The sequence below is a fragment of the Corvus moneduloides genome, chromosome 16 (genome assembly GCF_009650955.1).
Source record: "Corvus moneduloides isolate bCorMon1 chromosome 16, bCorMon1.pri, whole genome shotgun sequence".
Classification (NCBI taxonomy): Eukaryota; Metazoa; Chordata; class Aves; order Passeriformes; family Corvidae; genus Corvus; species Corvus moneduloides.
This window is the reverse complement of record NC_045491.1, coordinates 7135583-7163249: the sequence shown is the minus strand read 5'-3', so window position 1 is coordinate 7163249 and position 27667 is coordinate 7135583. Positions and strand designations below refer to the sequence as shown.

Genomic DNA, 27667 nt, shown 5'->3' with positions numbered 1-27667 from the left:
GCCTGAAAGGTGATAAATGAACACTCATGCTAAAAAATAAGCTGAAACATGTCTAATTTTAGGGAAAGCATAGTTGTATGTTCTCTGTGCAGTACAGAAACCCTCTGTTCCTGCCTCGAATATCTCTCCTGTGTTCCAGCAGCTGTGTTGACTAGCATCTATATTTTATTCTTGACAAACCTTGAGGCACAAGGTTGTCATCTAATAGCCACAGGCCTTATCTCGGCCCTGCATAAGGTAGTCCTGCAAAGTCCCACTCTTTCAGAAGAGGATGAGTTGCAGAGACTCTTATCTCTCTGCTAGAATGCCCTGCACATTGACAAAGAAAATGTAATGTCCCTGAGATACTGAAAGTCTAGGATTTCTCTGGAGAAGTATTCCCTACATGCCTTGTTTGTAATAACTTTTGCAGCAGCTTGACTGTGCTGGAGTTCAGGGTAGAAGATTCTTTGTGAGTGTCAGTGGCTGTCCCTGCAGTGCTGTTGTGATGAGCTGAAGCTGTGCAGGTGTTTTGCTGGAGGCTTAGGGACACAGGAGTGGCTGTAACAATGCCTTGCAGAAGAATTGGTGACCTCTGAATGCTTCTTCCTGCAGTGCAAATGGGAAAATTGCTTTCTCAGATGTTTCAGTGCTATATGTGCCCTGTAATTCCAATTGTTTACCTTGAGCCAGCAGCTAACTTTAACTTTACTCACTGTTCTGCAGACTGGATAAACCACAGGGATGAAAGTCTTATCATGATATCGGATTCCTCAGATGAAGAATTGCCTTTGTTGCTGGAAATGCCAGAAAAGCAGCAGACTGAGGAAGATGATGATGATGTAGTCATCTTAGCGGAGGTAGGTTTTCATTCTTGTAGCTGCAGTGCTTTATTCATGGCCTGTATAGCCAAGTCTTGTACAAATACCTGATGCATTCCTTTGAGTCCTGCCTGGTTACAGCAATCTACTTAGGATGTCTGAAATAATGGTGAAATGATGGCATTTTTCTGGCTTAATTTAGTCATATTTTGGGCATGGGAGGGGAGAACCAGGCTGTTAAACTACACTGCGTAGTTTAAGTTCTACTTGATGAAGGTTGTAGCTCCCATAAAGTTGTCTGTCTGAATCCAGCAAGGTGGAGTGCTTTGCAAGAGGACTTGATCTTCCACTGAAGGTGTTTTCAAACCATGCGTTGTTTGATTTATATGCGTACTTTGTTTGCTTTATATTCCTCTGTTATTTGTATTCACGTTGGGCTGTTGCAGGCACTTACGTTTTTGTAGCATTTCATATTTGTCTTGTATTAAGAATATATTGCACTTTACTGTTAAATTAACCAGAAGCACTGAGAAAATGGGTTGCAAAGCTGACCTTTCTGCTTCTTAGTTGAAAACAGCAGCAGAGAACACTCAGGCTCTGTTGGCATACAGCAGTCTGTCTGCCAGAGGCAAGAACAAGGCCAGAGATTAATGTTTTGAGCTTTGGTTCCTGCCTGTTTAAATAAATTGGTGAGAACACAAATATGTCATCAGTTAGTTGTTCCTTCCCAGACTGTTTTACTGGGAGGGAAGTGGGTTAGCTTAGTTGAAGTGAGCTTAGGAAATTATTCCATTTTGAAAGTCCTGTGCATCCCCAGTTCTGCCAAAGGTTCTTGTATCACCTGGGGACAGGCTGAGGACACAGATATGTGGGTTGCAGTTCTGTGCTTTATTATTTATCTGTGCTTGCTGAACAGGCTGTTTATCAGTTTCCCATCAGAAGTTTTCTTAGATGCAGAAGTATCTGGAGCAAAGATTCTAACATGCAGACAAGAATTCCTACTTTCTCCTGTGTGTGTCCTTTTCAGACCCCAAAGCAACAGCAGCCTCTGCGTCCCAATGTCATCAGACCTGCTGCTCCATGGCAGGGGGCAAACACTGTGGGAGAAGGAGGATCTAAAAGTGCTGTGGAGCCTTTGATGAGCACAGACCTGCAGGATAAGCAGGATTCAGCTCTGCGCTGTGAGGGAGATGGGAATAACCTCATGGAGGAGAGCAATGCTGGACCAAGCAGGGATGAGAGTGTGGACGTTGCCCTCCAGCAGCCTGGACCATCTGAGATGAATGGCCCCAGCTCTGAACTTACAAGTAACCAGGAGCCTGGCCCAAGTTTGCTGCCACTGATCAAGATGAGTCCACAGCCTGCTAATAACGCAGAAACCATTAGTCTGGAGAATGCAGACCTTCCACCTCAACAGGAGGAAAAGATGGAAGCTCGGGAATGGCAAGGAGAGAACTTGGAGCCAGAGCAGAAACTTGAAGAAATAGCTGCTAAAACTACCATGGAGCAGGAGGGGATCCGGGAGAACAGCCAGCTGGAACCCCGGCACTTCCCACCACTGGAAGATGAGCCACAGGCTGTAGCAAAGGGTTGTGCTCCCCAGCAAGGGCAGCCAGAGGCAGACCCGGGATCTTTGAGGGCATATGGAGAGAAGGCTCCTGGGCCAGCCTTCCCCCGGCCAGAGCCGCAGCAGGACGGGATTCCAGGCCGTGCCTCCCCGCAGCCGGCACATCCCCCTGAGGAATCGGGTCAGCAGGCAGGGAGAGACAACGAGCAGCCGGGGCCCGCCTTCCCTGCACAGGGCTCACACGAACTTGGCTCAGGGGATGTGCCAGAACAGGGAGCTGCTGGGCAGGAGCAGGACCTCACTGCACTGCTCATCAGAGAGACAGTAAGTATTCCCAGGGCTCCTCTGCCTCCTGTGTGCATGGTGTTTTCAGACAGGTTTTTCAAGGTGTGTAGAGTTTCACATGCTCAGAACACACAGCTGCAAATCCTCTTTGTTTGGCTGAGACAGCCGTGCACCAGGTGAGGAGCATGTGATGAACTGTCTTGGAAAATGTTGGTTTGAGGTGAAATAATCTGGGTCTGTTCCCTGAAAGTCCCTCTTGGATCTGCTAATCTGGTTTTGTCTGGTTGATTCCTAACCCAACGCTGTAGAGCTGGTTTAGGATTGGATACAAAGCTAAATGAGCAAAGCTGAGACACCAAATAGTGGCAGAATGCTACAGGGTGGAGTAGGAGTAGGGAAGTTTGAGACATGGCTGAGAGCCAGGGCTGCTTTTCAGCTCCTGAAGGAGTTTGGTCCGTGCCCATGTTAAGGCCACCATGGTGGCAAGGGGTAATGGTTGCCCTTGTGGTGTGGATTTCCAAGCAGCAGCACCAAGGAATAACTAGATACGCAGCATGAAGACTTGTGTATGTTAACTCCACGTGCTCCATATGTGAAGCTTAGCATGAGGGACATTGACTGTAACAACAGCCCCCAGGGAGGACACTCCTTATCCTTTGGTATATTCGGCAGCTTGGGCAGCATGGTGTATATATGATAAACAAAGCTAAATAAAAATGGGATGATTCATGTGTCTAATGTTTGCACACCCCTCCCCTTGATTGCCAGGGAGGAAGGCTCTCTTGCTGTCTTATTGAACATTTTTTCTTGCAAACAAGTATATTCTTATGTGCCTGTATCTTCCACCACCACCCCATCCCCTCCAAGTCTTCCTTCCACATCCCATATCTAATTCTACTTGGGAAAAGTGGAGTTGAGGAAAATATTTTTTTAAGTAGCAATCTAACATAATTCAGTTCTTTCCGAGTAAGACCTTGTTGATCAGTGCCTTTGAGATGGGTAAGAGGCTATTCTTGCATTGTCAGGGTTGCTTGACAACCCTGACCAGTCCAGTCCTGCAAAACAAAATACCACATGGTTGCAACTGGTTGCAGTGCTTGTACAGAAACCCCAGAGAGAGCAGCAAACACTGGGAGAGCCTTCACAGAAATGCCAGTAAAGGTTTGTTGTCTGTTCTGGTCTCATTTCTGGTGTGTCTGGGTTCACTGGGTGAGTGTACTTGTTGGTTTTTTTCCTTTTGCTTTGGAATGTTGTATTTCAGCACATAACTGGAACTCCTTGATGGGCATGCTGAAGGTAAACATTCACTTTCCTTGTGTTGTAGATCATTCCTACAGAGCCTGAATCTCTCGTTAGGCCACGTGCTCTTGGCTTTTCACATCACAATCCTCACTGTTCCTTTGAGATAGAGCTGCTAGCAGTCGTCCTGTGGAGCAAGGCTGGATGGCTATGAATGATCTCTTGACCATTTTGCCCCAAGTCTCAGGATTGTGCTGGTTAATTACCTGTAAATCCCTGTCCTGGGTGCTATGTGTGTTACACAGCTCCTCTAATACCTACATAACCTTTAGCTTTTCCTCCTCTAGGAAGCAAGATTCCCAGATGTGAAGAAGGAATATATTGAAGAATTAATCATCATCAAGAACTGCTATGACTTAAATGTGTAAGTGTAGAGCCAAGAACTACAGTGTGTCATAAAACTGCAGCACTTTCCCATGTCCCCACCTGCCAGGGATACTGCTCTGGATCACATCTAGGCTGGGGCTCAGCACTGCCTTGATAGTGCCAAAGAGCACAGATTCTTTCTTTTTGTACTTCTAATAGAGCTGTTCTTAAGTCCTTTCTAATTCTATTGTGCTGTAGCTTCTCTGCTTTTAAGATGATTTGCTTATTTAAAGAATTACATATAATTTTGTTACCTATTACTAGGGCTCTTAAAAAGAGTGTCAGGATTAAGGTGTTAAGATGACTGCTATAAAACATAGTATGGAGGTGAGTTGGTGAGTTTTGAGTTGGAAGAAATCATTCCCTCCTTCATTTCACTGGGTTTTGGATTCTTCCAGGTAAAGCCAACACTGCCTTGGAGTCCATTATTTAGTGTTATGATGTTGACTTTTATCACCTTTACCTGCTCAAGTAGCAGTGGTGCTGTTTGAATTCTCTCACATCATTTTTGGGTGACAGAATAGAGCAAAGACATTTAAGGGCTGGTAGGATTGGTTCTAGAGGTGTGTTGAGGGACTGATTTTGGTCAAACTGAGCAGAAACATGAGCAAGAAAATGAAATAAAAGGAGTGGAAAATCAATGTGAGGACTTGCTTTACAAACTGCATTAACAGCTCAGGACTACCTTAATGTTCATCATACTGGAGATTTCTGGGAGTCATGTTGGAGTCAAAAGTTTAAAAAAAAGTGATTAACCTTATTGCTGAGTGGCATCATCTCCCTGCCCTTCTGGGTAGAGCTGGGCAGCGCAGCATTGCGTGTGCTGGCACCAGCAGCACCGAGAGGAGATGGTTTGAACTAAATCACTTGTGACTGATGTCTGATGCTTGGTGGCCTCTCTCTCTCTCTCTGCAACTGTCTCTGTTATCTCCAGCTTGTCCAAACTGGTTACTGTGTGATACAAGAATGAGGAATAGGTGTTGGTTGTCAGAGTATTCACTTGTCTAAATCCAATGCCCTTTCCAGCTAACCAGAGCACTAATTAAGCAGCATTTAAGTGTGTGAGGCTTAGAATTAGTCATTGGGGCATAAATAAGTTAAATGATGAGGAACTAAGGATGATCCCATACACTGGGCATAGATTTCCTATTCTGTTGTTTGCCTGTGCTATGAAGTCGGGTCTCCAAAGAAAGGCTTCTTGATTAGAAAGTCAACAGACTAGAACTTCTTTCTGGGCTTTGAAAAGTGCTTTCCCTGCAGTGGTGGAGCAGCTTTGGGGTGCCCACATCATGGACTGGGTGCACCTCAAGGTGGATGGTTGTGGTGGGGATGTAGAAGATAAACAGAGCCATTCCTGCGAGCAGTTGGGCTATTGAAGTTGTGCATCTGACTGCAGGACCCTCCCAGACTGTGTGAAAAAACTCGAGTTTGTGTCCTGTGGGGATTTAGAGAAGCCTGATGGAATTAAATCCTACTATTGGCTTCTGTCGGTCTTAATGTGTTCCTTCCCTTTTTGCTCCCGAAATCTCTTCTCTCCCATTGTGTGCCACAGACCCAGTGAGATGAAAAGGTGCTTCCAGGCTTCCCTGTAGGCCAGCTACAGTGTCTGCTCAGTGATGCGTTACCCACTTACTGGATGATAAAGATTTCTTCTCCATATTTTTATTCCTTTAACCAAACTATCTTTTGAGTTGTCACTGCAGCTTTTGTGTGAGAACAAATGGGTCAAAGCACTGGTCAGCCTCGCTGGCAGGGTCTCTTTGATCTCCATGGTGTGTCAAGCTAAATCAGGCTTGAAATATAATAAATAAGGGTGGCTGGTTTTGGGCAGGGATGAGGCTTTTAACCAACTCTGTGTCCTGTGGTGCAGATATTAATGAACAGTGCTGTGAGTGTGGGTGTGCTGTGCGCCGGGACCCATTTAACTAATTGTCACACACTGAAGGTCAGCATCCCCCAAAATCCTCAGCGTTGAAATGGCAACATGCAGGATAGTTCAAATGTACCCTGGCCGTGCCCCAGCTGAAACCCTTTTCTTAGAACCACGGTCTGAGCTCCTTGAAGTTTGTTTTGTTGGATTAAAACAGTTATCTTTTACCAAAGGGATGGCCAGAGGTGGGAGCTGGAAGCTATTAAATGCTCAGTGCCAAGATATTTTGTTGTTTTCCGTGAAATGATCTTCTTAAAACTTTCAACTGATGTGAAAGATGAGATATGGGACCCCTCTTAGCAGGGTATCATCTATTCAGCTTTTGTGTGCTGGAGCATTCACACTCAGTCAAAAGCTTCTGGCTCAATATGTCAATACCTGATTAAACAAAAAGAAATGCCCCTGCTTTGAATGTGAAAGCAGGGCTAAAGTAATCGTGCCTTGATAGTGGGTTAATGCTTCAAGCCAGTTCAGATTTCTTAATTAGGGACTGATTTCTGACATCAGGAATGTAAATTAGCTGCAATTATGTCTTTGCTGCAGCCTAGCACCTTCTCATTCCAATAGTTTTACAAATGTTAATTGCTTGTCCTGGCTGCTTTCAGAAGGATCTTATTCTGCAGCTGGGGAAACTGAGGAACAGCTTGTGTTACTTGCCCCAGCCAGCACAGCTGCTTGGTGAGGGCTGAGAAAAAGCTGTGGGAGCCTGATTCAGGTTGCCCTTTCAGAAGGGTTTCTGGAGTGTTTGTGGCTCTCCAGCAATGGGGCATTTGGAAACCCCTTGCTGAGTCTTTTCTAAGCTAAAATACTCCGTTAAACTACATTTACCTAACAGTTATGGCTGTTTGTGGTAGGACCTCAGATATGCTGCATTTACAGGCTATTAGGCAATTTTCAATCAATTTTAGTGATTCTTTTCTAAGTGCTGTTCTCACCAGACCAGTTTCTAGTGGAGTTTGGGTAATGCTGGTGTGATTGCAAGCTTTGTTACAATGAAACCTGTATTCAGAGTTTGTATTCGATGTAGACACACATCTTAAACATGCTTTTGTCTCTGCTTTAATCATGGAATCTCAGAATAGTTTGAGTTGGAAAGGCCATTAAAGGTCACCTAGTTCCAGCCCCTTTGCCATGGTCAGGAACACCTTCCACTAAACCAGTTTGCTCTGGCTGCTTTAATGTGAAGGTAAACTGAAAATGGAGGCTTTGATTCAAGTCTGAATCTGTAGTAATAGTTTGTTCAGGAAGACATCACCCTTTCGTGGGTTTTGTAGGGATTTTTCTACTGTTTTTTCCATAAATGATTAGTAGCTCATCCATACAAGCTTCATGTATGTAAATTTAATTGTTGAAAGACAAGCCTATTTGCTTTTCCTTCTGCAGCCACACAGCTGATTATTTTTTACTTAATCCTCAGTCATTTACTTGCTCTAGCCTAGGACCACCTTTGGTCCTTACAGGGCAGGCTTTGACTATGACCTCATAATTACAGGATACTAAAAATTGGACAAACGAGAAATGAACCTGAGCTCTCCAACCCTAAAGTAACTATATTTATCTTTTCAGACTTTGTAACTTCCTTCTGGAAAATCCAGATTACCCAAAGAAGGAAGGCAGAGTGGTTTTAAACCCCAGCAGCAGCCTGCTTGCCAGCCAAGATGAGACAAAGGCAAGTGAGAGTATCTTCATCTCCTGCTGCCTCTGGGCAGTCTGTTCAGCCTGAGTGGACCTTGGGATGTCTGCTTTGATTAGTGTGTGTTTGCAGAGTGCTTGACTGAGCCTTGCTCTCACAAGAGGCCTCTGGGTATGTGTAAGGCTGTGTTAAATAGCAATAATTAGTTGCTTGCAAGATGACTTCCAAGCCTTTCCTGTTTGGCTGTGCCAGAGCTGCGCAGTGTTTGCTCCTTTGCCTCCAGCGAGCCCCTCTGCCCTGCTTGCCTGTCACTGCCCCATCTCAAGTGTTCATTTTGATAACTGAGACAAGAATCCCACAATTGTTCTGTCACATGAAGTAGCCTTGGCCCTCGGGTATCTCTTGTGAGGCCTTTAGGCATTGCCTTGCAGCCTCCTAACTGCAAATCTCCCTACAGCTGCTTGATTTTATTTGTGTTTTAAAACATCCATTTAACAAAAAATTCTCTCTGAGCTGCTTTGAGGATGTTTAAATAGCTCTTTGTGGCCTGAGAGATGTTGAATACCTCTTTCTTCTCTTGAAAGTATCTTTCTACCTCAAGCTAATAAAGTTGTTAACTCTTCATAGTGTAACCTAAATATTTTCTCTCCTTGCTGTCTCAGGCAGCCACACACAATGGTTTTAAACTACATTTTACCTTGTGCAGGTCACCTGCAGAGGTGCCTGGGCCAGTAGGCTTTGCAGCCACACTGTACTAAGGTGCTCGGAGCTGGGTGACACATAACCTGAGTTTTGGGTGGTCTTGCAGAATGTCCTGATCACTGAGAGAGCCATTTGTGGTGTTCCTGTGTGTATTTAGAGCAGCCTTTTAATCTTTTTCGTTTTCTCCTTAGGTGCCTAAAGTGGACTACTTTGACTTTTCCAAACTTGCCCCCCTTGACCAGCGGTGCTTTATTCAGGCAGCTGATCTCCTCATGGCAGACTTCAAAATGCTGAGCAGCCAGGACATCAAGTGGGCACTGCACGAGCTCAAGGGACACTATGCAATCACACGAAAGGTGCTCCAGTTCAAGTCTGTTTTCTTTCCTGGGTTTATCTCCCGTGTCTGCAGAGACCACTGTGGTGGCTTTGGCCTTACTGTACCATCTGCTGCTGTGTGGTTATGGGTTTTATAATAATCTTCCTTTCCTTTTAAGAAGTTTTAATCCATTTAGTAGAGATTTTCAAAATTTATTGGCCAGATGGAATGCTGCAGGAAGTTTTTACTTTCCCTAATAGGGGAGCTGGGGAAACACGAGCTGGCTGATGGTGGGTGATGCATTAAAGTGGGATGTGTTCCTGTACGTCGCCACTGAAGTGCAGTATAATTGCCAATAAAACCTAGACATTTAGTTAAATCTTAAAACATTTAACTCCTGCTGCTGGTTAACTGGCTGCGTGGAATTGAAAAGCAGCCTGAGTATTGCTGTCCTGTTTGTTCTTATTATGACTTGTGGCATGAGTCCTGTATTTATTACAAAAGAGTTTCACTGCCATGGAGATGCAAAGACACTTGTTTTAAGTATCAGCAAGCTGAATGTTAGTGTGGCTTCAAGTTTTTGACTTAGATCTGCTCCAATATGCCCTTGCTTGAGCTTCATTCTTTACTATTCCAGGACTTAACTAAAACAGAACTTCTTGTCTCTTCACTTGATTGACTGAGCACTGAGTATTGGAATCTCACCTTTTTAAACAAAAAGCCAAACCCAGCAACAAAAAAAGAAGGCAAACCAACTCTGCTTAATACAGCTGGTGCCCACTCTGATATTAACAGCTGAGCTGTTATGAAGTACCATTCACCTATTTTGTTTTTATGGAATAATTACTTTGAGTACATAAAGTAACAAAGTGAGCAAAGGAAAGATGCATATTTCCTTTTATTTGGTCTGTTTGGCTTTCCAGTTTTGGATCAGTCCTATGCCCATGCTTGTACTGTGCTTCAGCTTGAATTGAGTGCTCCTGCTTTCTTCCAGGCACAGGATTTAAGCCTGTATGTTGTTTTCTAGGCCTTTTCAGATGCTATCAAAAAGTGGCAGGAGCTGTCTCCTGAAACCAGCGGGAAACGAAAAAGGAGGAAAGAAATGAATCAATATTCATACATAGACTTCAAATTTGAGCAAGGTAAATGCCAAGATGTGTGTATGGTGCTCTCTGCATCGTTATTGTAAGCAGAACTGGCTTGCAGCAGAAAGAAACTCCTCTTAAAAGGGATGTGGTCCCAAAAGAGCTGAGTTTCTGTCACTGGTATCTGTTTTGGAGATGCTCTTCATTAGTGCCTCTGCTTGGTAAAGTGCTGTGTGAGCTGCTGAAAGTCTGCACCTGGTGTTGTGTGTGGAGGAAGGATTTAAGCTTTGTTCTGGCTGCTCCATCCCTTTTTTATTGAGCCTTTATTTCTGCTTCAGGGGATGTGAAAATTGAGAAGCGCATGTTCTTCCTGGAGAACAAGAGACGGCACTGGAGGTCCTATGACAAGCTCTCCCTTCTCCCACCAGTGCTACTGGAGCAGGAATTCTATGAGCAGAAAGTGAAAGAGATGGCAGAGGTGAGTGATAGGAACTGCTTTGATCATGTGCAAATCTTCAACAAATGTTGAGGTTTTGGCCCTAAACATGAAAAATCTGTCTCTTACAGAAATTCAAATGCTGAACCAAATATTGAATAACTATGTTTTCCCCTTCCCTACCTGTTAACGCATATGTCTTTTCCCAAGTAATTCAATTTTAAAGGAAAGAAGCCAAGCACAGAATTTCATATTTACTTAAATATGCAGCTGCTGCTTGTGCAAACACCATTCTGGATGGGGTGTTTTGCTATGAGAGGGTGAAAACTCCACTAATTAACTCTTTCCTCTAATTGTTAGCAGGCTTCTCTGCTGTTTTAGGGCTTGTAATTGCAGCTCAGTGTTGGTGGTGAGTAATGACCAGGCCCAAGGCAGTGTGTCCACTCACTGCCTTCCCAGGCTGGCAGTCCTGTGGCTCCAGAACAGTTTGTCCTGTAGCAGAGACCTGTGTGTTTTGAAGCAGAACCTGCAACACCCACTGCTGTGTTGTCTTCCTTTCCTAGGCTGAGGAGAGACTGAATTCACAGCTCTGCACCCACAATTCTTTCTAAAGTAGCTCCTTAAAGATCTTTGTCTCTTAGGCAGATGGATAAGGTCTCCTTTGAAACACAAAGCTCATGTTCTCTGGAGGGGCCCATTGGGTGAGATCATCTCTGCCCATGGAAATCTGAACCAGCAGCCCTCCACAGTATAGAATTTGGTTCTTTGTTCTTGCTGCCTTTGCTTCTCCCATCTGTTTTAGCTGAATCATAAATAGCTTAATGGATTGGAGGGATGGGCTGAGTGATGTTACAAGCAGACAGCGAACCTTTTATAGTGGTTTGTGAGTCCTGAGATAATGTAAATGAGCTGAGAGTTTGGAAAATTTCTTCATCTATTCTGTAATTACAGATGCACATGTCTCTCTTGCAGCATGCAGACTTCCTCCTGGCTCTGCAGATGAATGAGGAGCAATATCAGAAGGTCAGTATCTGTAATATTGTAAGTTGAGTTCAGCTTATGCACAGACACTGTTTTGCACTTCCTACTTCACAGATCCTTTTAGCTCTGGAACAGAGCTTTTCTGAAGCTGCATTTCACTCTGCTGCTTTTGCTGAGCTGGCAAAACCTGTGTAATGTGTGTTGGCTGGCTTTTAGGAAAGGTAGACAGGAGCTGAGGCCAGCAAGACAGTATTGATGCATGTAATGATCTGTAGTAATTCAGCTTGTATCTTCATTGCTCAGAACAAACATTGCAATAGAATAGCATCAGGTTTACTCTTGCTCCCACCATTATGGCTGTTTAAAACAGATCCACTGTTGTTGGAGCTTGGCCAGTGGGAAGGCCTTCCTTGTTTGCAGAAAGAATTCTTTAGAAACCTGAAAATCAGCGTTCACTTCAGAGAAAATGTAGAGAACAGTTCAGCAGCTGTGTATTACATTTTGGTCTCAATGCTCATTTCCTCCTCAAACTTTGGAAAAGTGGGCTATGCTTACTTTTTAGCAGTGGCAAACTTCTCCACCTCCACAGTGAAGAGTCAAAGACAGGGTCTGCCCAGACAGATGGTAAATGTTCTTTAGAGGGTAACAGATCTGAATCTTGGTTTTCCCCATGAGAGTGGTGTGTATACTCAAGCTGCTTCCCTGTGACTGCAGCTTCCCAAACCCAAGATGCTGCTCTGCCTGTGAGCTGAGAATTATTAATCACTGCATGTTCTGTAGCTTTTTGGAACCTGTCAAGCAGGACGTGTAGATATGAAGTGACTTAAAACTGAGTTTCTGGTTGCACTTAATGAATTTGGACCACCAAACAGAATATCTAATGGAATGGTGTATATCTGTAGCTGTTTTTTAGGATTCATGCTGGCAATTTTTTCTGGCTTGCAGTTGTATGTGTGTGTGTGTTGCTATAGCTATTGACGTTTTGATGCTCGTTCCTCTGGTGGCTGTAGGATGGGCAGATGATCGAGTGCCGCTGCTGCTACGGGGAGTTTGCCTTCGAAGAGTTGACTCAGTGTGCAGATGGTCACTTGTTCTGCAAGGAGTGCCTAATTAAATATGCTCAGGAGGCAGTTTTTGGCTCTGGGAAGGTAAGGATTTCACAACTGGACAAGGGGGAAATAGATAATTGCTGTTGGGAGATGACATTGCTGTTTGTGTAGGGTTGTTGCTTAAAACAGATGTAACTGCACTTCCCAGGAAATATTTGAATGGAATGGTGTCCTGAAATCCAAGTCAGTCTCGCCATCAAGTGAAGCCAACAACTTTACAATGTGATCTTTGCACAGGATTTCAGGGTTACTAACGTCGTTTGTTTGTTTGTTTGCTCTATGCTTGGCAATTTGATTCTTAAGATCATAGTAACAGAATAACTTGTTTGCTTTTATTTTCTACTAAATAAACCAGTGGCTTATTCATTAAGAACACTTATCTCTGACATGGCCAGTCTTCTACCTAAGAGTGTTTGTCCTTCATAATATCACTGTGATCCCAACTTAATTTGGGGATTGGTTCCTCTGTGGCACTACTAACCTCCTCAGTCTCTGATGTAGCTAGGAATTATCCTGGTACTTAGCTGAGCTATAAACAAGTCATTAATCTGCTCTGAAGTGTGTGTGCTCCTTTGCCTCAGGATATGATGCTCAAACTGTGGGATGCTGTTGTACTCTGGGATCCATTTTGTGTAAATGTATAAACTGGCAGCTGTATTTTATATGACTTTATTGAAAAGAATGCACCGTGTCAGTGCTGGTTCTCAGCAGAGACTGTACAATAGTAAAGGGCTAATATGTGGTCACAGTGGACTTGGAGTGAATTGTGATCCCAGCTGGCAACAGCATCTTCCTGCCCAGTGTTTGTTTGAGGCCTAATTTGTTTAATTAGGCTTGTTCTTTCCATAGCAAACCCATTCTCTGGCAGTCATCTTAGACAGATTTAGATGAGAGATTGGAAAAAATGTTTTTGTTATGAGGCACTGGCCCAGGTTACCCAGAGAAGCTGTGGGATGTCTCATCCCTGGAAGTGTTCAAGGCCAAGCTGGACAGGGCTTGGACCAACCTGGGATAGTGGAAGGTGTCCCTGCCCATGGCAGGGGTTTAGAACTGGATGATTTTTAAACTCACAAGACCCAAATCATTGAGATCTACTGACTTTAGCTCTTACTTTCTCTGAGCAAGGCTCTGCACTGATCTGCTTGAAAATGTTTTGGATCCTGAGCTGCTTTTTGCTAGTGTCATACTAAACCTGAGCTCTCTTTCCAACCCCAGTCAGAGCTCAGCTGCATGGAAGGCAGTTGCACGTGTTCCTTCCCCACCAGTGAGCTGGAGAAAGTGCTTCCAGAGAACATCCTCTGTAAATACTACGAGCGGAAAGCTGAGGAGGAGGTGGCTGCTGCCTGTGCAGATGAGCTCGTCAGGTGAGTGTCCCACAAAGAATGCTGCATTTACTGCTTTAGAACATTGTTCCCTGAAACCCTACGTTTGTGCTGACTCTGAGATAGGTAGCTTTTTACGAGCTGGATTATAAATTCAGACTTCTGCCTTCCCAGGTCTGTTTTTATTCTGCCTTTGACTAGGAGCAGATTAAAATTCAATAGACTTGTCTCCCCCAAGACTTGCTTGCCAGCTCTGTGCTGATCCTCTAAATTACATGGTCAAAAGCAGTGCTGAGCATATAATATTTTGATTGCAAACAGGGAAGTGATCGAAGAAATATGAGCAAAAAGGCAATAGTCAGCACATCCTAGCAACAGGCATTGGGTTGGCAGCCTTAGCAACTTCCACACAGCTATTTGACTAAATCAGCTTTCAGCAAAGCTATGTTTGGCACTCTGCATTAATGGTATCTTGTTTTGGGCTACAGGTGTCCTTTCTGTAACTTCCCAGCTCTACTGGACAGTGATGTGAAGCGGTTCAGCTGCCCCAATCCCCGCTGCAGAAAGGTAATTAGGGGATACTTCACGTTTGGTCTCTTCTGGAGTATTGGACAGGAGAGCTGGGACGACAGCTCATCCTTCCTAGCAGCAGTATCTGCATAGGGCAGCAGTCAAAGTGTTTGCTGGATCCTGCTGATCTTCTGTAAGATTAGGTTCCTGGACAGGTGAATTTCAGGGCACTGTTGATTAAAGAGAAGCAGGAGTCCTGTCTTTTCTTGGAAGGTGTTGGCTAAAAAGCCTAAGGGTGCCAGAGGTTGCTGTCTTGCATATACAGAAATGTTCTGGTTGAACATGGAACTGGGTGTTTGTAGGTCAAAACCAAATTCTACTCTTCTATCTAATAAAACTTCTGGAGAATGAGCTGGAGCAGCCTTACATGCTATGTTTGAGGGAATTGGTATCTGCATTTTTCTTTTATGGGATAGCTTGAATACAGGTTCAGTTGGAAGTGACAAAAAAAACTTGTTGGAAGAGTGGGCTGAAATGTCAGCCATTCAAAGGGCAGATCTTTGTGCTCTCCCCAGTTCCTGATGAGAATCATCAGGCCAAGTAGGGGGATGGAATGGGGAAAACTTGCTGCTTCTGCCCCATCAGTTCTGGGGAAAAACAGAAGCACAGGAATGTTTCCCAGTCTTGTGAACAGATGCAGGATCTTGCTTACTTCTGGTGCCAGCAAGGCAGGGCAGGATCAGTGCTTGGCATGAAGCTACAAGGCCTCTTGCATCACTGTAGCCACAACAGTAAATTCTCATGAGATCTGAGATTCCTGCTAATCACTGAAATTCCTCCTGAGGGCATTAACCTTACACTTGTAGCTGCCAGAACTTTGGGTTCTCGCATTGATGTGGTATCACCTTTTGCCTGTATTGAGAAGTTAATAGAAGGTTAAATTCTGCTGTCTGGAGAAGTTGAAGTTGCCAGTGCTGAACTCTGCAGTCTGGTGTGAAAATTGAACTTACTCTTGAGGGGAGAAAGCTGCTTATGAAAGATGCACAATTCCATTTTAGATCCTGACCTCCAGATAGGTTTTGTTAACATCTACCCTTCTCAGCTGGGAAGGGAATGTGGTGCCGCTGGATTGTCCCAGCGTTGGAGCAAGGAGGTTTGCTAGGCACTAGGTGGCAATGTTGATTCACATTTAAATCTCAATTTTTTTCTAACTGTTTTTGCAAAAGCCGAGTTGTTTTCAAAATGTACATATGTCAGCACTACAGAACAGAACTTGGGCTTGAAGAACATGAACCCTTCAATGGGCAAAATGAATTGAAGTCACTTTTTCCCTAAAATGTGTAATGCAGCAGAGTAGTCATGGTAAGAGGGATTGGTGCTGAAACGTTCCTTTCCTACTGCTTTGCTGTTTCATTTCCTTCCTAGCGTACTGCCTGTTCCACCCTCCCTGGGGTTACAGCATTCCAGTGGGCTGGATTTCTGGTTTCCTGGACAGCTCGTGTTGATTCATTAGCTGAAAATCTGCTGAGTAGCTTTGTGCTCTTCTTAGAAGTCCTTAATGACTTTACGATTTGAAGTTGAGGGTGAGGAATTTGGATAGCAGGATGTGGTGTCTCACAGCATCAGCTGCAGTGGTTCTTCATACTCCCTCTATCTCCTCTCTCTCCAGAATGAAGAATTTCAGTTAATTCTCTTGCTTGCAGGAAATGGTTGCCCTAAGGGAGGAAAGGGCTAATCTAGGGAACTCCACAGAGGTTGGAGAGGATGCATTGGCTTTGCTAGCAGTGCCTCTGGCAGATTCAGTGGTGGTGATGACTGATGCTGGAAGGAGTCTCTCCCTGGTTGGAAGGACTGCACTCACACAGCTGAACCTAAAGCAAGGGGAAGTCTGGAAAGAGGAAGGTCAAAATGTGCCTCTCCCGAAACCTCGGAGCTCTTTGAGGGCGGGGAGAAGAGGACCAGATGGTGGACCTGTTGTATCCCTGTGCTCCATCACCTGGATCCTTTGTCTTGCTTTGGGAGTTTGTGTTGATACCCTCAGGCTCTCCATTAAATCTTCCAGGGAGCTTCATTCGTGTTCGGGCCAGCTACAGATACGTTGTAAAGCAAATTATGTGAACCAGCTGGAAGCCTTTACTTTGGCTGTGTGCTGGGCTCAACAGTAAGAACACTACACATACCCAGGTCACTGCTTGTGCATATCGCCTGTAGTTTCAGTCATTTGCACCTTGAAGGGACCAAAATGTGGCTGCTCTGTATGTCAGGCAGCTGCCCTGCCTCCTGTGAGTGCCCGGCTGCACGGGGAGCATGCAGATGAGCTGGCACCATCTGCCAGGGCCACTGTGGCTCCAGTTGTGTGGCGTCAAGTTTGGCTCCTGGTAAGGTGGCCAGGGCTTGAATCTTAATATGACAAATAGCAGGGTGGAAGAAAAGCTTAGTTAGCCAAGGAAAAATGTTGTCCGAGCCATCCTACAGTGTGTTCTCTGTGTGTGCAGTCTGAGCTGGTGCTGGGGCAGAGGCAGCTTTCACTCAGATTTGGCTGAGTATTGAGGTTTTGCTCTGTAATAAGCTGCTGACTGCACATGGAGCCAGGCTTGTTCAGCCTCCATCTTGGAGGGGTCCCTGCATGGAAGCAGCGCTCAAGTTTCTCATCTCTAAAGATGCACATTTCTCCTCCCAGAGCTACAGAGGAACCCAAAACTGGCAATTGTGGTGAAACAAGGAAAGGCACACGTTGCTGGTTGAGTTGTGCAGTGCTGGGAGGTGAGTGTGCACTTCTGCATGGTGGGGGAAGTGCTCTTTCCCAGCAGAAAAGGAAGTCCATCCTCTCTGCTCAGCCTCCCTCCTCCCAAGACCCCACAATGCTGAAGACAAGGCTTTTGTTCCCAGCTGCTGCTGCCGTGTCCCTGGCGCCATGTTGTGGAAGAGGGAGATGGTTTCCCTTCTTTGCAGTCTCAGCACAAAGCACTGCAGGGCTTTCAGCCAGCAAGAGATGGGGAGCTGAAAGCTGCTGTTGCCATGGAAATAATGCATGCGCGGAGCAGCAGAGAGCTTGAAACCCCCAGCACTCATTTTGTAGCCAGGCCACATTGCAGGGACTTGCGTTTCCAAGACTTTTCCTTAAAACTCCTCTCCATAGCATGGAATTTTTATTACTTTATGGTACCCAGTTGGGTCAGTGCTGGCTGGGTGTAAGAGGTGATGGCATGTGGCTGCATGGTGTGGGATGGCATTGCCCTCAGCCTGGGCAGCTGCCATTCCTGTGCATCCACAGTGGATTTGGGGGCTGCCTTGAGCATTGATGTGCCTGTCTCCCATGGATAAAATCTCCACTCTTTTGCCTTTCATCTTCAGCTTAAGCTCTCTGGCCACCAGCGATCCTCATGTGTTTTAATTTGGAGCGCTAAGACTTGGCATTTTAGGGCACGCCTTTTTAAGCTGCTCTGTATGTCAGGATTGATTTGGAGGTGCTGGCTAGGAACAGATGCACCCAGCTGCTTTTAGCCTTCATTTTCTGTTGGAAGTGAGACAGGTTTAAACTTGCACTGAGCTGTGCCTGAACACGGCTGCTGTTAGCAGGGCACCGCCAGCGCTGGTAACAAGCGCGAGCCGTGCTGTGCGGTTTGCATGGCTCTGACAGGAGTGGTCTTGCTGAAATAAATTATTGCTTGATCAACAAGACCTGAAGTTGCAGAAGGAGGTGAGGGGGATACTGTGACACCCATGATCTCTGTACCTGGTGCAGCAAGGCACACACAGCTGCTTGTGTTTCAGAGGTGGGTAACAAGGCACCGATGATCCGGTTAGGAGTGTTTTATAGAGTGCAGGGGGAAGTGTTTGTGTAATCCAGCACCCAGCAGCAGGGGATGTGTTCAGGATGACATAGCTGTCCAAGGATGTCATCCAACACATACCACAGGGCCCATTACTTCTGTGCTAAAGGCTGGGCCGTGCTGCCCAGAGCTGCCCTGCCCGACTCCAGATGTGCTGTGGGTTTAGGCTTAAACTGTATCAGGATTTGTTGCTGGCAGGGTGCATGTGCAACATGGAAAAAAAGATTGTCCTGGTTGGAGAAATTGAGCTTGTCCAGAATGCCTCAGAGTAGGATATACATATGGAGAATTACTTAATTCTCCTTGTTTTGCAACATGTTTTCCCAGCTGTTGAAGTCTGCTGTCTCATTCAGCTTCCTGACAGCAGTGCAAACATTTTGAAAGTCCCGTGGCCCCATCTCATTCTCTGTTCAGACATTCTTATTGCTGTTATCCGTATGTTTTTCCTTGAGCCTGTTTATTTGGATTTGATGGTTACTTGGAGCTTAGCCCCACAGCTTTAGTGCAGAGCAGAGCTGAAGGTAGCATTTGCTGTGGCCAACCCCTCTCTAATTTCTTCTTGGTGGCAGTGACCTTCTGTCCCAAGTCCTATGCTTAAAATCCCATCCTTCTGTGTCTCTTAGGAAAATTTGTTGGGACAAAGAAGGAAAGGAAATGTGGTGTGGATGACCTTGCTACATGTCTTCATAGAATTACAGAATGGTTTGGGTTGAAAGGGCCCTTAAAGACCATTCATGTTCTCCCTCCACTATAGACAGGGACACTTTCCACTAGACCAGGTTGCTTAGGGCTCCTCCAGGGATAGGGCTTGGGAATGGAGCACTCGTGGCTGTGTCCACTTTGATCTGGAGACCTGTCTCCCACGTGTCCATGCCAGCAGAACTCTCTAAGCCATCTTTTCCTGGCCCTGCCATCTTCCTCCTGAGCACTGCATCCCTGACACCTCCTGCTCCAGAGCTCTCGGCTGCGCCCTTTTTAAACTTGCAGCGCGCATGGGACCCCGCTGGGCGCTCTCAGTGCCAAAACCACAACAAATGGCTAGTTTCCGTCTGTCAGCTCGGCTCAGCCCGGCTCAGGCTCTCCACGGCTGGGCAGGCGATTTTCATTTTTCTTCCATAAAAGGACATTGAAGCTCGGCTGCAGCAGCGGTGCCGCTGCCGAGCCGCAGGCAGGGCGAGCGCGATGCTATCGGAGCGCGGCTCATTCCCTATCTCCGTAAAGGGATGGGCCGGAGGGAGGGGCCAAGGTCGAAGGTGGAGTTGAGGTGATTGTAGGCAGCCGATAACACCCCAGTAGGTTTTATTGCCGGGTTCTAAAGGGCGATAACAGGAGAGAGCTTGAGGTAGAGCAAACCTTAAAAGTACAGTCCTGTGGAGGAAGGGCACGTGCGCTAAACCATGTGGGCCATCCCATCGAGGTGGGGAGGGTCAGTGTTGTTTGGGGGGTGCTGAGAGTCGGGAGATCTTCTCATCCCCAGCTTTATGCTGGGCAAGCTTCTTATCCTGGGAGGAAACTGCAAGGGGAACAAGGGAAAGCCATGTGCTGGGGGTACCGTCGTACATCTTGACTTGCTGTGTGCTTGGACTGGGCAGGGGCAGTTACAAGAATTGAGTGGTGCCAGCAGTAAGTTGCTCCTAAACACCCCTTTCCAGAGAAGGAGGTACAATAATCAGACCAAATCACTGTTTTCCAGCTTGTCACCCTTTGAGACATGTAGGAAGGGGCTGTAGAAGCTCTGAGAATACCCCACCTGGAAGGAGGGCAGGAGTGGGCTGAGTTAAATGCTGTTGTGGGGTTGGAGAGACTCCATCAGTGGGAGCTCAGGTGCTGCTGCTGCTTTAACAAGGTCAAGTCTATTTATGCAGTGGTATGTGGAAATGCTTCACTTGATAAATGAGTCTGACAGAGGAGGAGAGGGTGAGGCCCAGCCTGGAAATGGACCTGAGGAAAGAGGTCAGATTAAATGGGGTATCTGTCTCATGCAGGGGAAAAAAAAAAAAGCTGCTGAAAGCAGGAACTCAGACTAGTCCCTTTAAAAATGGGCTGTGTAAGTCAGTGCAATTTCAAGCAACAAAGCTTACTCCTGTGCTTGCTTTCTGCCGTGTACAGCAATATCCAGTCAGTGAAGAGGCAGTTGAAAAGGCTATTCACTGACCAGTGAGTGCCTCTGTGTCAGGTCCATATGAGGTAGCAGTGCTACCTTCCATTTGTAGCTTTATCCTTTGCTGGGGAAAGGTCCAGAAGTAATAAACTGAGTACAACTTCATGTGGAGATGGAAATTTAAGCTTCAGCATCTTGTTTAGCCTTTTGCCCCTGGACACAGGGAGCCTACAACTATTTAGGCAAAGGGAACACTGATAGCAGCAGCACGCCTGTGATGGTCAGTTCTGGGTTATGATGGCTGTCTTTGGAGATAAGCGATGGATTCCACGGGGAATTGGGTAAGAGCACCCTGGGTGGGTGTGAAAGACCCTTGGCTGCCTTGAATGTGGAAAATTGGTGGAGTAGCCTCGTAGCCAAATTCCTGGGGCTGGAAGGACCCTGAAAGCTGTAGTTGTGCTGAGGCTGAGACCTGCTGCAGGCTGAGATGAGCTGGCAGCATTGCCTTTTCCTCCTCAATCCTTTTGAAAATGAAAGGGATGAGGTTTTCTTCCATCTCATGCAGACAAGAGTGGGAGTAATGTAATGTGGTCACCCTAACATCAGGGAGAAACCCTAAATCTTTGTATGGACCAGAGTGCTCAGATTCCTTCATTAGTTTGTTTTTTAAACAGTGAAGCAACTTTGCTCAGTCACTTGTCTGTTCCCATAACAGGTAGCAATGCCACCGAGCGTTCCTGGGACTGCTGTGAGCTGGGTACAGGTCCCTTCCACAGCAGTTTAAGGTTAAAACCCTGCCTAGTGTATTTGCAGAGTGTTGGAGCAGGGTTATCATTTCGCTGCTGCAGTGGAAATGGACATTGGAGGGGATGAGAAAAGGTTGTTCCCAAGCCAAATTAAAAACATTGTTCTGACCTTACTCAAGAAGCTGTATCTTCCCTCTCTTTCCACCCCCTCACATTCCTGTCGTAGTAATCACTGATCTCTAACCTCAGCTTCATCTGCCACAGCTAACCACTTAAAAAATGCACTCAAAAAAACCCCTACACCTCATTTTGCTGTACCTTAGTGCTTCCAGGGCAGAGGTATCTTTGGAGGGGCGTGAGTCAGCAGCGGAGGTTTGGAATAGCGTTGTGTCAGGGCACTGATGACTCCTCCAGGCCAGAGCCTCAGATGGCCTAACCTGCTGCAGGGAGTGTGGGGAGGTGTTTTGCTTCTCCTTTCTGTTTGCACATAAACAGATTTCAGCAGATGACACAGTCATCAGACTTCCTGAGCTAACACAAGGCTGCTGCAGACGATGGCCATTCTGGAGGCTGTCAGTGGAGTTTATTTCCTAATTTGGTCACAGTGTGTTCAGGGCTGGCCTGCTTTCCTTTTTTATTTTTTTTTTTCTTTTTAAAAACACCCATCATTTTCTCTCATTGTCATGGAGGGGAAGCTGTTTGTATCTGAGAACCTCCAGCTCCTTTCACTTCCTCTCCACAGAGGAAGTGATACTTGAAAGGCCCAGAACACCATGCAGTTCTGAAGCTGATCTTTCCTTTTTTTTTTTTCTTCCTTTGCCATTCTTCCATGAGTTCATCTCAATGAACCTGCTGGCTTTTTATGCTTTCTGGGTAGTCATCTGAGCCCTTTGTGCTGAAGGACTTTGGAGTAGTTTTCTGAAATGTCAGAATGAGCTGTGCTACAGTTAAATTATAACATTGATAAGCTTGATTTATTGAAATATATATTTCGAGAGAGAGTGATGTGTGATTTCAGGAAAGAGCATGTGTGTTGGTTTGTACATCATCAAGTCACAGAAGGCCTGGTACCATGTAAGAAGCTGTAAATGCCAAAAACCAGGAGAAGACCTTTCAGAGTGAGTTCAATTGTCTTAAAAATCTTCCTTCAGAAGATCCCTGCTTTTCAATGTTGGACCAGAGTCCACCCAAACAAGCTGCCTTCCTGGCTTGCAGGAGACACTTCAGCCCTTCCACTCTTCATGTGAGTTTTCATTCAGCAATAAGAACAGCCAAGGAATCATCACCAAACTTAGAAGCTCCTTTATTGCTTTTGGTTCTATGCTGGACTTAGCAGGAACAGAAGGAGAAAATAAAAGGAAAGAAACAAGTTCCCAGGTGATACAGTTAAGGATGCAGTTCCAGCAGCTTATTCAGTGGGATGGGGAGGATTGTGTGCCTTAGGTGGGGGTGAAGCTGTCGCTGTCAAGGGAGCTGCTGTCAGCTGGAGAAGATTCCCAGGCCTTGGAAGCCCAGGGATGTGCTGGGTTACCTATTCAAACCCAGCTCTATTTTAGGTTCATAGTACATATCATAAACAGCTTCAGCAGAGCCTGGGGTTAAGGTGTGCCCGGAGCAGATGGATTAGTGGCATTAAAGGTTTGGCTGTAGGGGGGCAGGTACAGGCTGGTCTCTGCAGAAATTCTCTGCAGAGAGGAAACTTCAGTGTGTGTCATGTGTGGGATCCCAGGATACCATTGACCTCCAAAACATGAGTAACGGAGAAAAGGGAACACCAAGTGGTGGGGCAGCAAGTTTAGAGGGGCAAAGGGAAGGTGAAACACAAGTTTACTTCTAATTCAGTAAAAATCACCTCTGTGTGTCATTCCTATTTGCATATTATCCTCTAATTAACCATGACTGACTCACGCACCACTTCCACCTGAAAGGAATGATATGTTTTGAAGTGTATGGTTTATAATCTCAGTAGGCCAACATTTCTCCACCTCTTCTCCTGTCCTCTTCCAGTGCCCCCCAAAATTCATTCTCTTGTTGCTTTTAACCTTCAAGCCTCTTTTCTTCTGCTCCTCTCTCTGTTACTACTCTTGCATTATTAATGGACTGTAGCAATTCAGCCAGAACACTGACATTACTAATTATTACTTGTAGAGAGGAATGGGGAGCAAGATAGAAACTGGGTCAGGAAATGTTGTCATCATAAAATGATAGCATCAGAACCGGAGAGCAGAACTGTTTATATGAGCAGGTTTGCATTGGAAATGCCTCCTTCACCCCGGAGCACACCTGTGCACGCTCACCATGCACATCCTCTTTGCTTACTTGCTGTGTGCAGATGGCAGAAACATCTCACACACAGAGAAGGGTTAATGGACCTGTAATTTCCAGCAGCAGAGAAATGGAGTGATGGGTTGTGTTCTGCATGGCATCACTTCAAGCATCACAAAATTCATGTGCTCCTCGTTGCTGTAGTAGGAAGCCCCTTCCCCTGCTGGTGTCAAAGGCTGAGGAAGCAAAGTGGCTGCGTTTATTTTTGTATTCAGCAAGAGCCTGTCACGCTTGGTGCATTCAGATTGTCCTTGGCAGCACCAAGGGCATCCTACAGCACCAAACAGCTCACTCTGCTCCATGTGAGAGAATACAGCTGCTATGAAACCAGAACATTATTTTAGGGATGCAGCAATTAACCTGTGAGTATTGGGCATGAGGAATTGCCTGCTTCTGGTTAATGGAGCTGTGCCTCTTCACTCAATTGGGCAAAGCATCCACTTGGGAATCTGGCATTCCTTGGAGGCCTCGTGTGAACGGTTGTCTGTTGTGTTCGCTTTCCCCTTGAGAGGGGGGTACGTGTGAAAATGGGAGTGTCATTGACTGTAAAATGTATCAACTCTTATGGTAAGTGGCAGTCAGAGAAGGTCATCTCTAAACGCACACCGTCGGCATTGAATAGTCAAAACAGCTAAAATGCATAGGTCAGCAGTAAAATACAAACCCAGAATTGATCTGTGTGTGCTGGCAAAAGACAAGTCCCTCTCCCAAAAACATGCTCACAGAGAAAATAGGCAGACTGAAATCTAATCCCTCCCAGAGGCATAACTTTGGTTGCTAGTGATGAGAGCATATCTCTGGGTGAAATATCTGGCTCAAGGTGGCAGATTCCCGAGAAGTCCCTTGGAGAGAATGAAGGGAGTGTGTGTGTCTTCCCTCTCCGTGCTGCTGGTCCCAGTATGTGTGACTACCTGCCCGTGCATCAGCTGGGAGCCCCTGCTCTCAATGGGTATGGGGAAGCACCAAAACAGTCGGAGCTCGGTCCCTGCCAGGCGGTCGCGCATCCCCATGAGCTCAAGGCTGCTTCATTGACACTCCCAGGAAGGCGGGAGGCCAGCACAGGAGCAGCGTGACTCCCTCACAAGTCAGATGGTAACTCACACAAAGCCAGCTTGATATTTAGGCTGGGCAGAATTGACAATATCCCCTTTCAAAGATTATCCTTTAAACTGTCCTAGTCACACACCGCCTTTGGCGCCTGCCTGAGCCTTTCGTCAGGATGAGCAGTATTTAAAAGAGAGGCTGGCTGCTCTAATCTCTTCTCCATGGGCTCTAAAACCTATCCTGCTGTAGCTCGCCAACTTTATTTCTCTTACTGATCATAATAAGTGTAGGGCTCTTAAATCCTGGCTCATGTTTTATCTGTGGTGTTGGTGGGGCTGTCTGTTATCTTGAAGCGAGCCCAAAGCAGAGCTTTGCTAGTGCATTTGAGGGAGAGCAGACATTCCCATGAAGTGGGAGCTGGAGATACAGTAGAAATTACTGCCTATTTAATAAAGCCATTGTGAATCTGGAGAGGTCTAGAGTTTACAATCCCAGTGTCCTTTGTCCTTTTTTTTTTTTTTTTTTATAAAAGGCAAGTACTGATTTGCCACTAAAACTGAGCATTGTCAGTAAGGCAATTACTCTGTCCAAAATTTCATGTGCACGTATTTAATTAAAAGGCAAGAGGGTTAATGAAGCTTTGAGTGCATAAGGCCCCATTCCCTGAATTTAATTTTCTTTAATTGCTCCAGAGATTGAAATTCCCAGCTGTGGTTGTCCCCTAACATGTGAATTAAGGAACCGGAAAGGGACAATTTGGTTTGTCTCATTCAGTGCCAGCTTCTTCCCCTTTGACTGAATTTTCATCTTTTTGGTTGAAAGGGGACTAGATAAAAATCCTTTCTTAAGTCAGTGTTTCAGCTTTGTGGTAGAATTGGCAAAGCTGTGACCTGCTGATACTTTGGACACTGGGAATGAGCTGAAAAACAGGGAGTGTTTGTGCAGATTGTTATTCTTCCCTAATGTATTGCAGAAGATCAAGAGCAAATACAGTTTTTATTCTTTTCCCTCCCCAATACCTGTCATCGCATTCAGGACTGGTGGGGTTAAGTCAACTGAATTGCATGGCACAGCCCCAGTCAAACCAGGCGTCATTAGTGTGCAGTTTCAAACTTAAAAAAATTTTAAAGGGTGGTTTGGGGGTTTGTTGCCTGTTTGTTGGGGTGTTGGAATAGTCTAAGCCCTCTGTGAATGTCAGGGTCTTTTTGTGTAAGTTCATAGTCCAAGCTCTGTCAAAGGGCAAAAATTTAAAGTACAGCAAATTCATGGGCTGGTGAGATGATCAGTGATGGGAAAAACCTGTTCCTGACTTCATTGTAACAAAAGCTGATGGTCCTTGCTGAATGCCCTGTATGTGGTGTGCTCTGCCTCTATTGTGGCAGTTGCTGTTGGATATTCCAAGGCTGCTGTATGTTTTTGTGTCCTAATGGGCTTGTTAGCAGCTGTAGCCTTGGCTGGGTGGTTAATAGTAAAGGAAGCTTCCAGCAGCAACAGAAGGCATTGGGGGTTAATTTAATGCACACCTAACACTGGAACAACAGCAGCAGCAAGTGTTTGGGGTTTGCCTTTTGGAGGTCTTAGCTGTCAGAAATCCTTGGGAAAACATGCAGTAACATCCCCTTGATCTGGTGGAGACTTGCCCTAAGCCTCCAGCACATACACTGAAAGATAAGTATCCCCTGCCTGAGCAGGTATTTCAGAGCTGTCGGGCTCTCTCAGGTGGCTGCTGCTAAGCTGTGGTGTGTATGGTGGTTCCTGGAGTGCTTTTGGGAGGATTGTTTTGGATGAACTGTGCTTTGCTTTCAGGAAGGTATCCTGTCCCTCCCTGTTGATGTGGGACAAACCACCCTGCAGGGACCCCTGCCCTGGTTGTGGAGCTGGAGGGATGTGAAGGTAGCTTTGGCACTCAGCAAGCATCTTGGAGATGCACATTTGATTAAGATGGACCATTAACCATGCATATCCATTGAATCTCTGCTTCAGTCTGTAAAACCATTGGGATTAAAAAAATTTAATCGTTTTCTGACATTCTTTCATCCATCCTTATTTCCAGTCAGCCTGCTCATCTTCAGCTAGGGTTAGCACGAATTCCTCACTCAAACCTGCACTTCTGGCCTGGAGGAATCCACCTTCTTTGCTGCTACCCAACATCTCTCCCGTGCCTCGATGGTTTAAGTGACCTCTGCCCTGTTGAATAACTAATGGCCAGGTTGGAGTGCGAGGGGTCAGGAGGTCCAGGGCCTGCCCCGTGCGTGGCTGCTCCTCCCACTGTGGTCTGGGGGAGCAAAGGTGATGCTTTAAGTGGTCTCTGTGCTGCTACCAGTGTAAACAGAGCAGATGTTTCCCCGAGCCCGGGGAGAGTTAATGGAATGCATCGGCCCCGGCTGATGTAAAACATGGCAGCGAGTTTTGGGGATGAGGTCAGCAGGACTGAAAGCTGATGGGAGTTTAATGTCGAGGCTGCTTCTCCAAGCCAAGGGGTCAACTGAGAGAGCTGTGGCTAATGGAAACGCAAGTACACTTGTCATAAATCAGTGCCACAACGCTGAACAGGCATTGCTGCTGCTGGATGCCACAGCCAGCAATGGTTCTGTAACCACCCATGAGCTCTTGTTCCTCACTGAGTGTCCTTAGTGTCAGTGTTTGATTTTAGAAGGGACAAAGAGGCTAATAATTGAAGGTTTGGGAAAGGTTTCACCTCCATGTGCTGTGAGAGCCTTGCCTGCCTCACCTCCGTCACTCTGTTGTTCATGGGATCCCATGGTTGCTGTATCTCATCCATGTGGGAAATGCCAGGAGGGCAGCCAGGATATTGTTGGGATACCATTTTAAACAAGTTGTCCTCCTGGTCAAAGGAGATGGATCGTGTTTCTGCTGTGAGGTTGCTAGGAAGTCCTGAGGCATCCAGGAAAGCGTCAAAAGGCAGGAGGCAAAGCAGGCTTGGCACTGCTTAGAAATCATGTGGGGTTTTTTTAAAAACAAACAAGTCTTGTAAAAAGTAAAGAGCAGCATTTTCCTAGACAATGAGAAATCAGTTTGCTCTCTGACCAAGCAGCACATTTCCCGTGAAGCTGGATGCTGCAATGTGCCATTTGCCAACGAGATAAGATGGCTGTATTTGCTCGGTGATTTATCCCCTGTGAAGCCAATCTGAAAGAATGCTTTATTGCTCTATTTATTTTTTCAAAAGAGGCTTCTTTGACCTCATTTTTTGTGTAGGGAGCATGCATGCCTTTAAGCTAAATCTCAAAGCCTGGTCAAAATTGGGGTCTGTCTT

The 27667-nt window shown here is 45.8% G+C and overlaps 1 protein-coding gene across 4 annotated transcripts in view; it reads left to right on the top strand.

The window, feature by feature from the left end:
- The window catches only part of RNF216 (ring finger protein 216), a 78173-nt gene that overhangs the window by 15817 nt on the left and 34689 nt on the right, over positions 1-27667 (top strand). For all 4 annotated transcript variants that reach the window (XM_032125828.1, XM_032125829.1, XM_032125831.1 and 1 more), the window contains 11 exons: positions 706-839; positions 1828-2691; positions 4239-4315; positions 7814-7916; positions 8774-8938; positions 9926-10040; positions 10322-10461; positions 11392-11442; positions 12411-12548; positions 13725-13873; positions 14320-14398. In XM_032125828.1, coding sequence (XP_031981719.1) covers positions 706-839; positions 1828-2691; positions 4239-4315; positions 7814-7916; positions 8774-8938; positions 9926-10040; positions 10322-10461; positions 11392-11442; positions 12411-12548; positions 13725-13873; positions 14320-14398 — 2015 coding nt within the window. The remainder of the gene's footprint in view (positions 1-705; positions 840-1827; positions 2692-4238; positions 4316-7813; positions 7917-8773; positions 8939-9925; positions 10041-10321; positions 10462-11391; positions 11443-12410; positions 12549-13724; positions 13874-14319; positions 14399-27667) is intronic.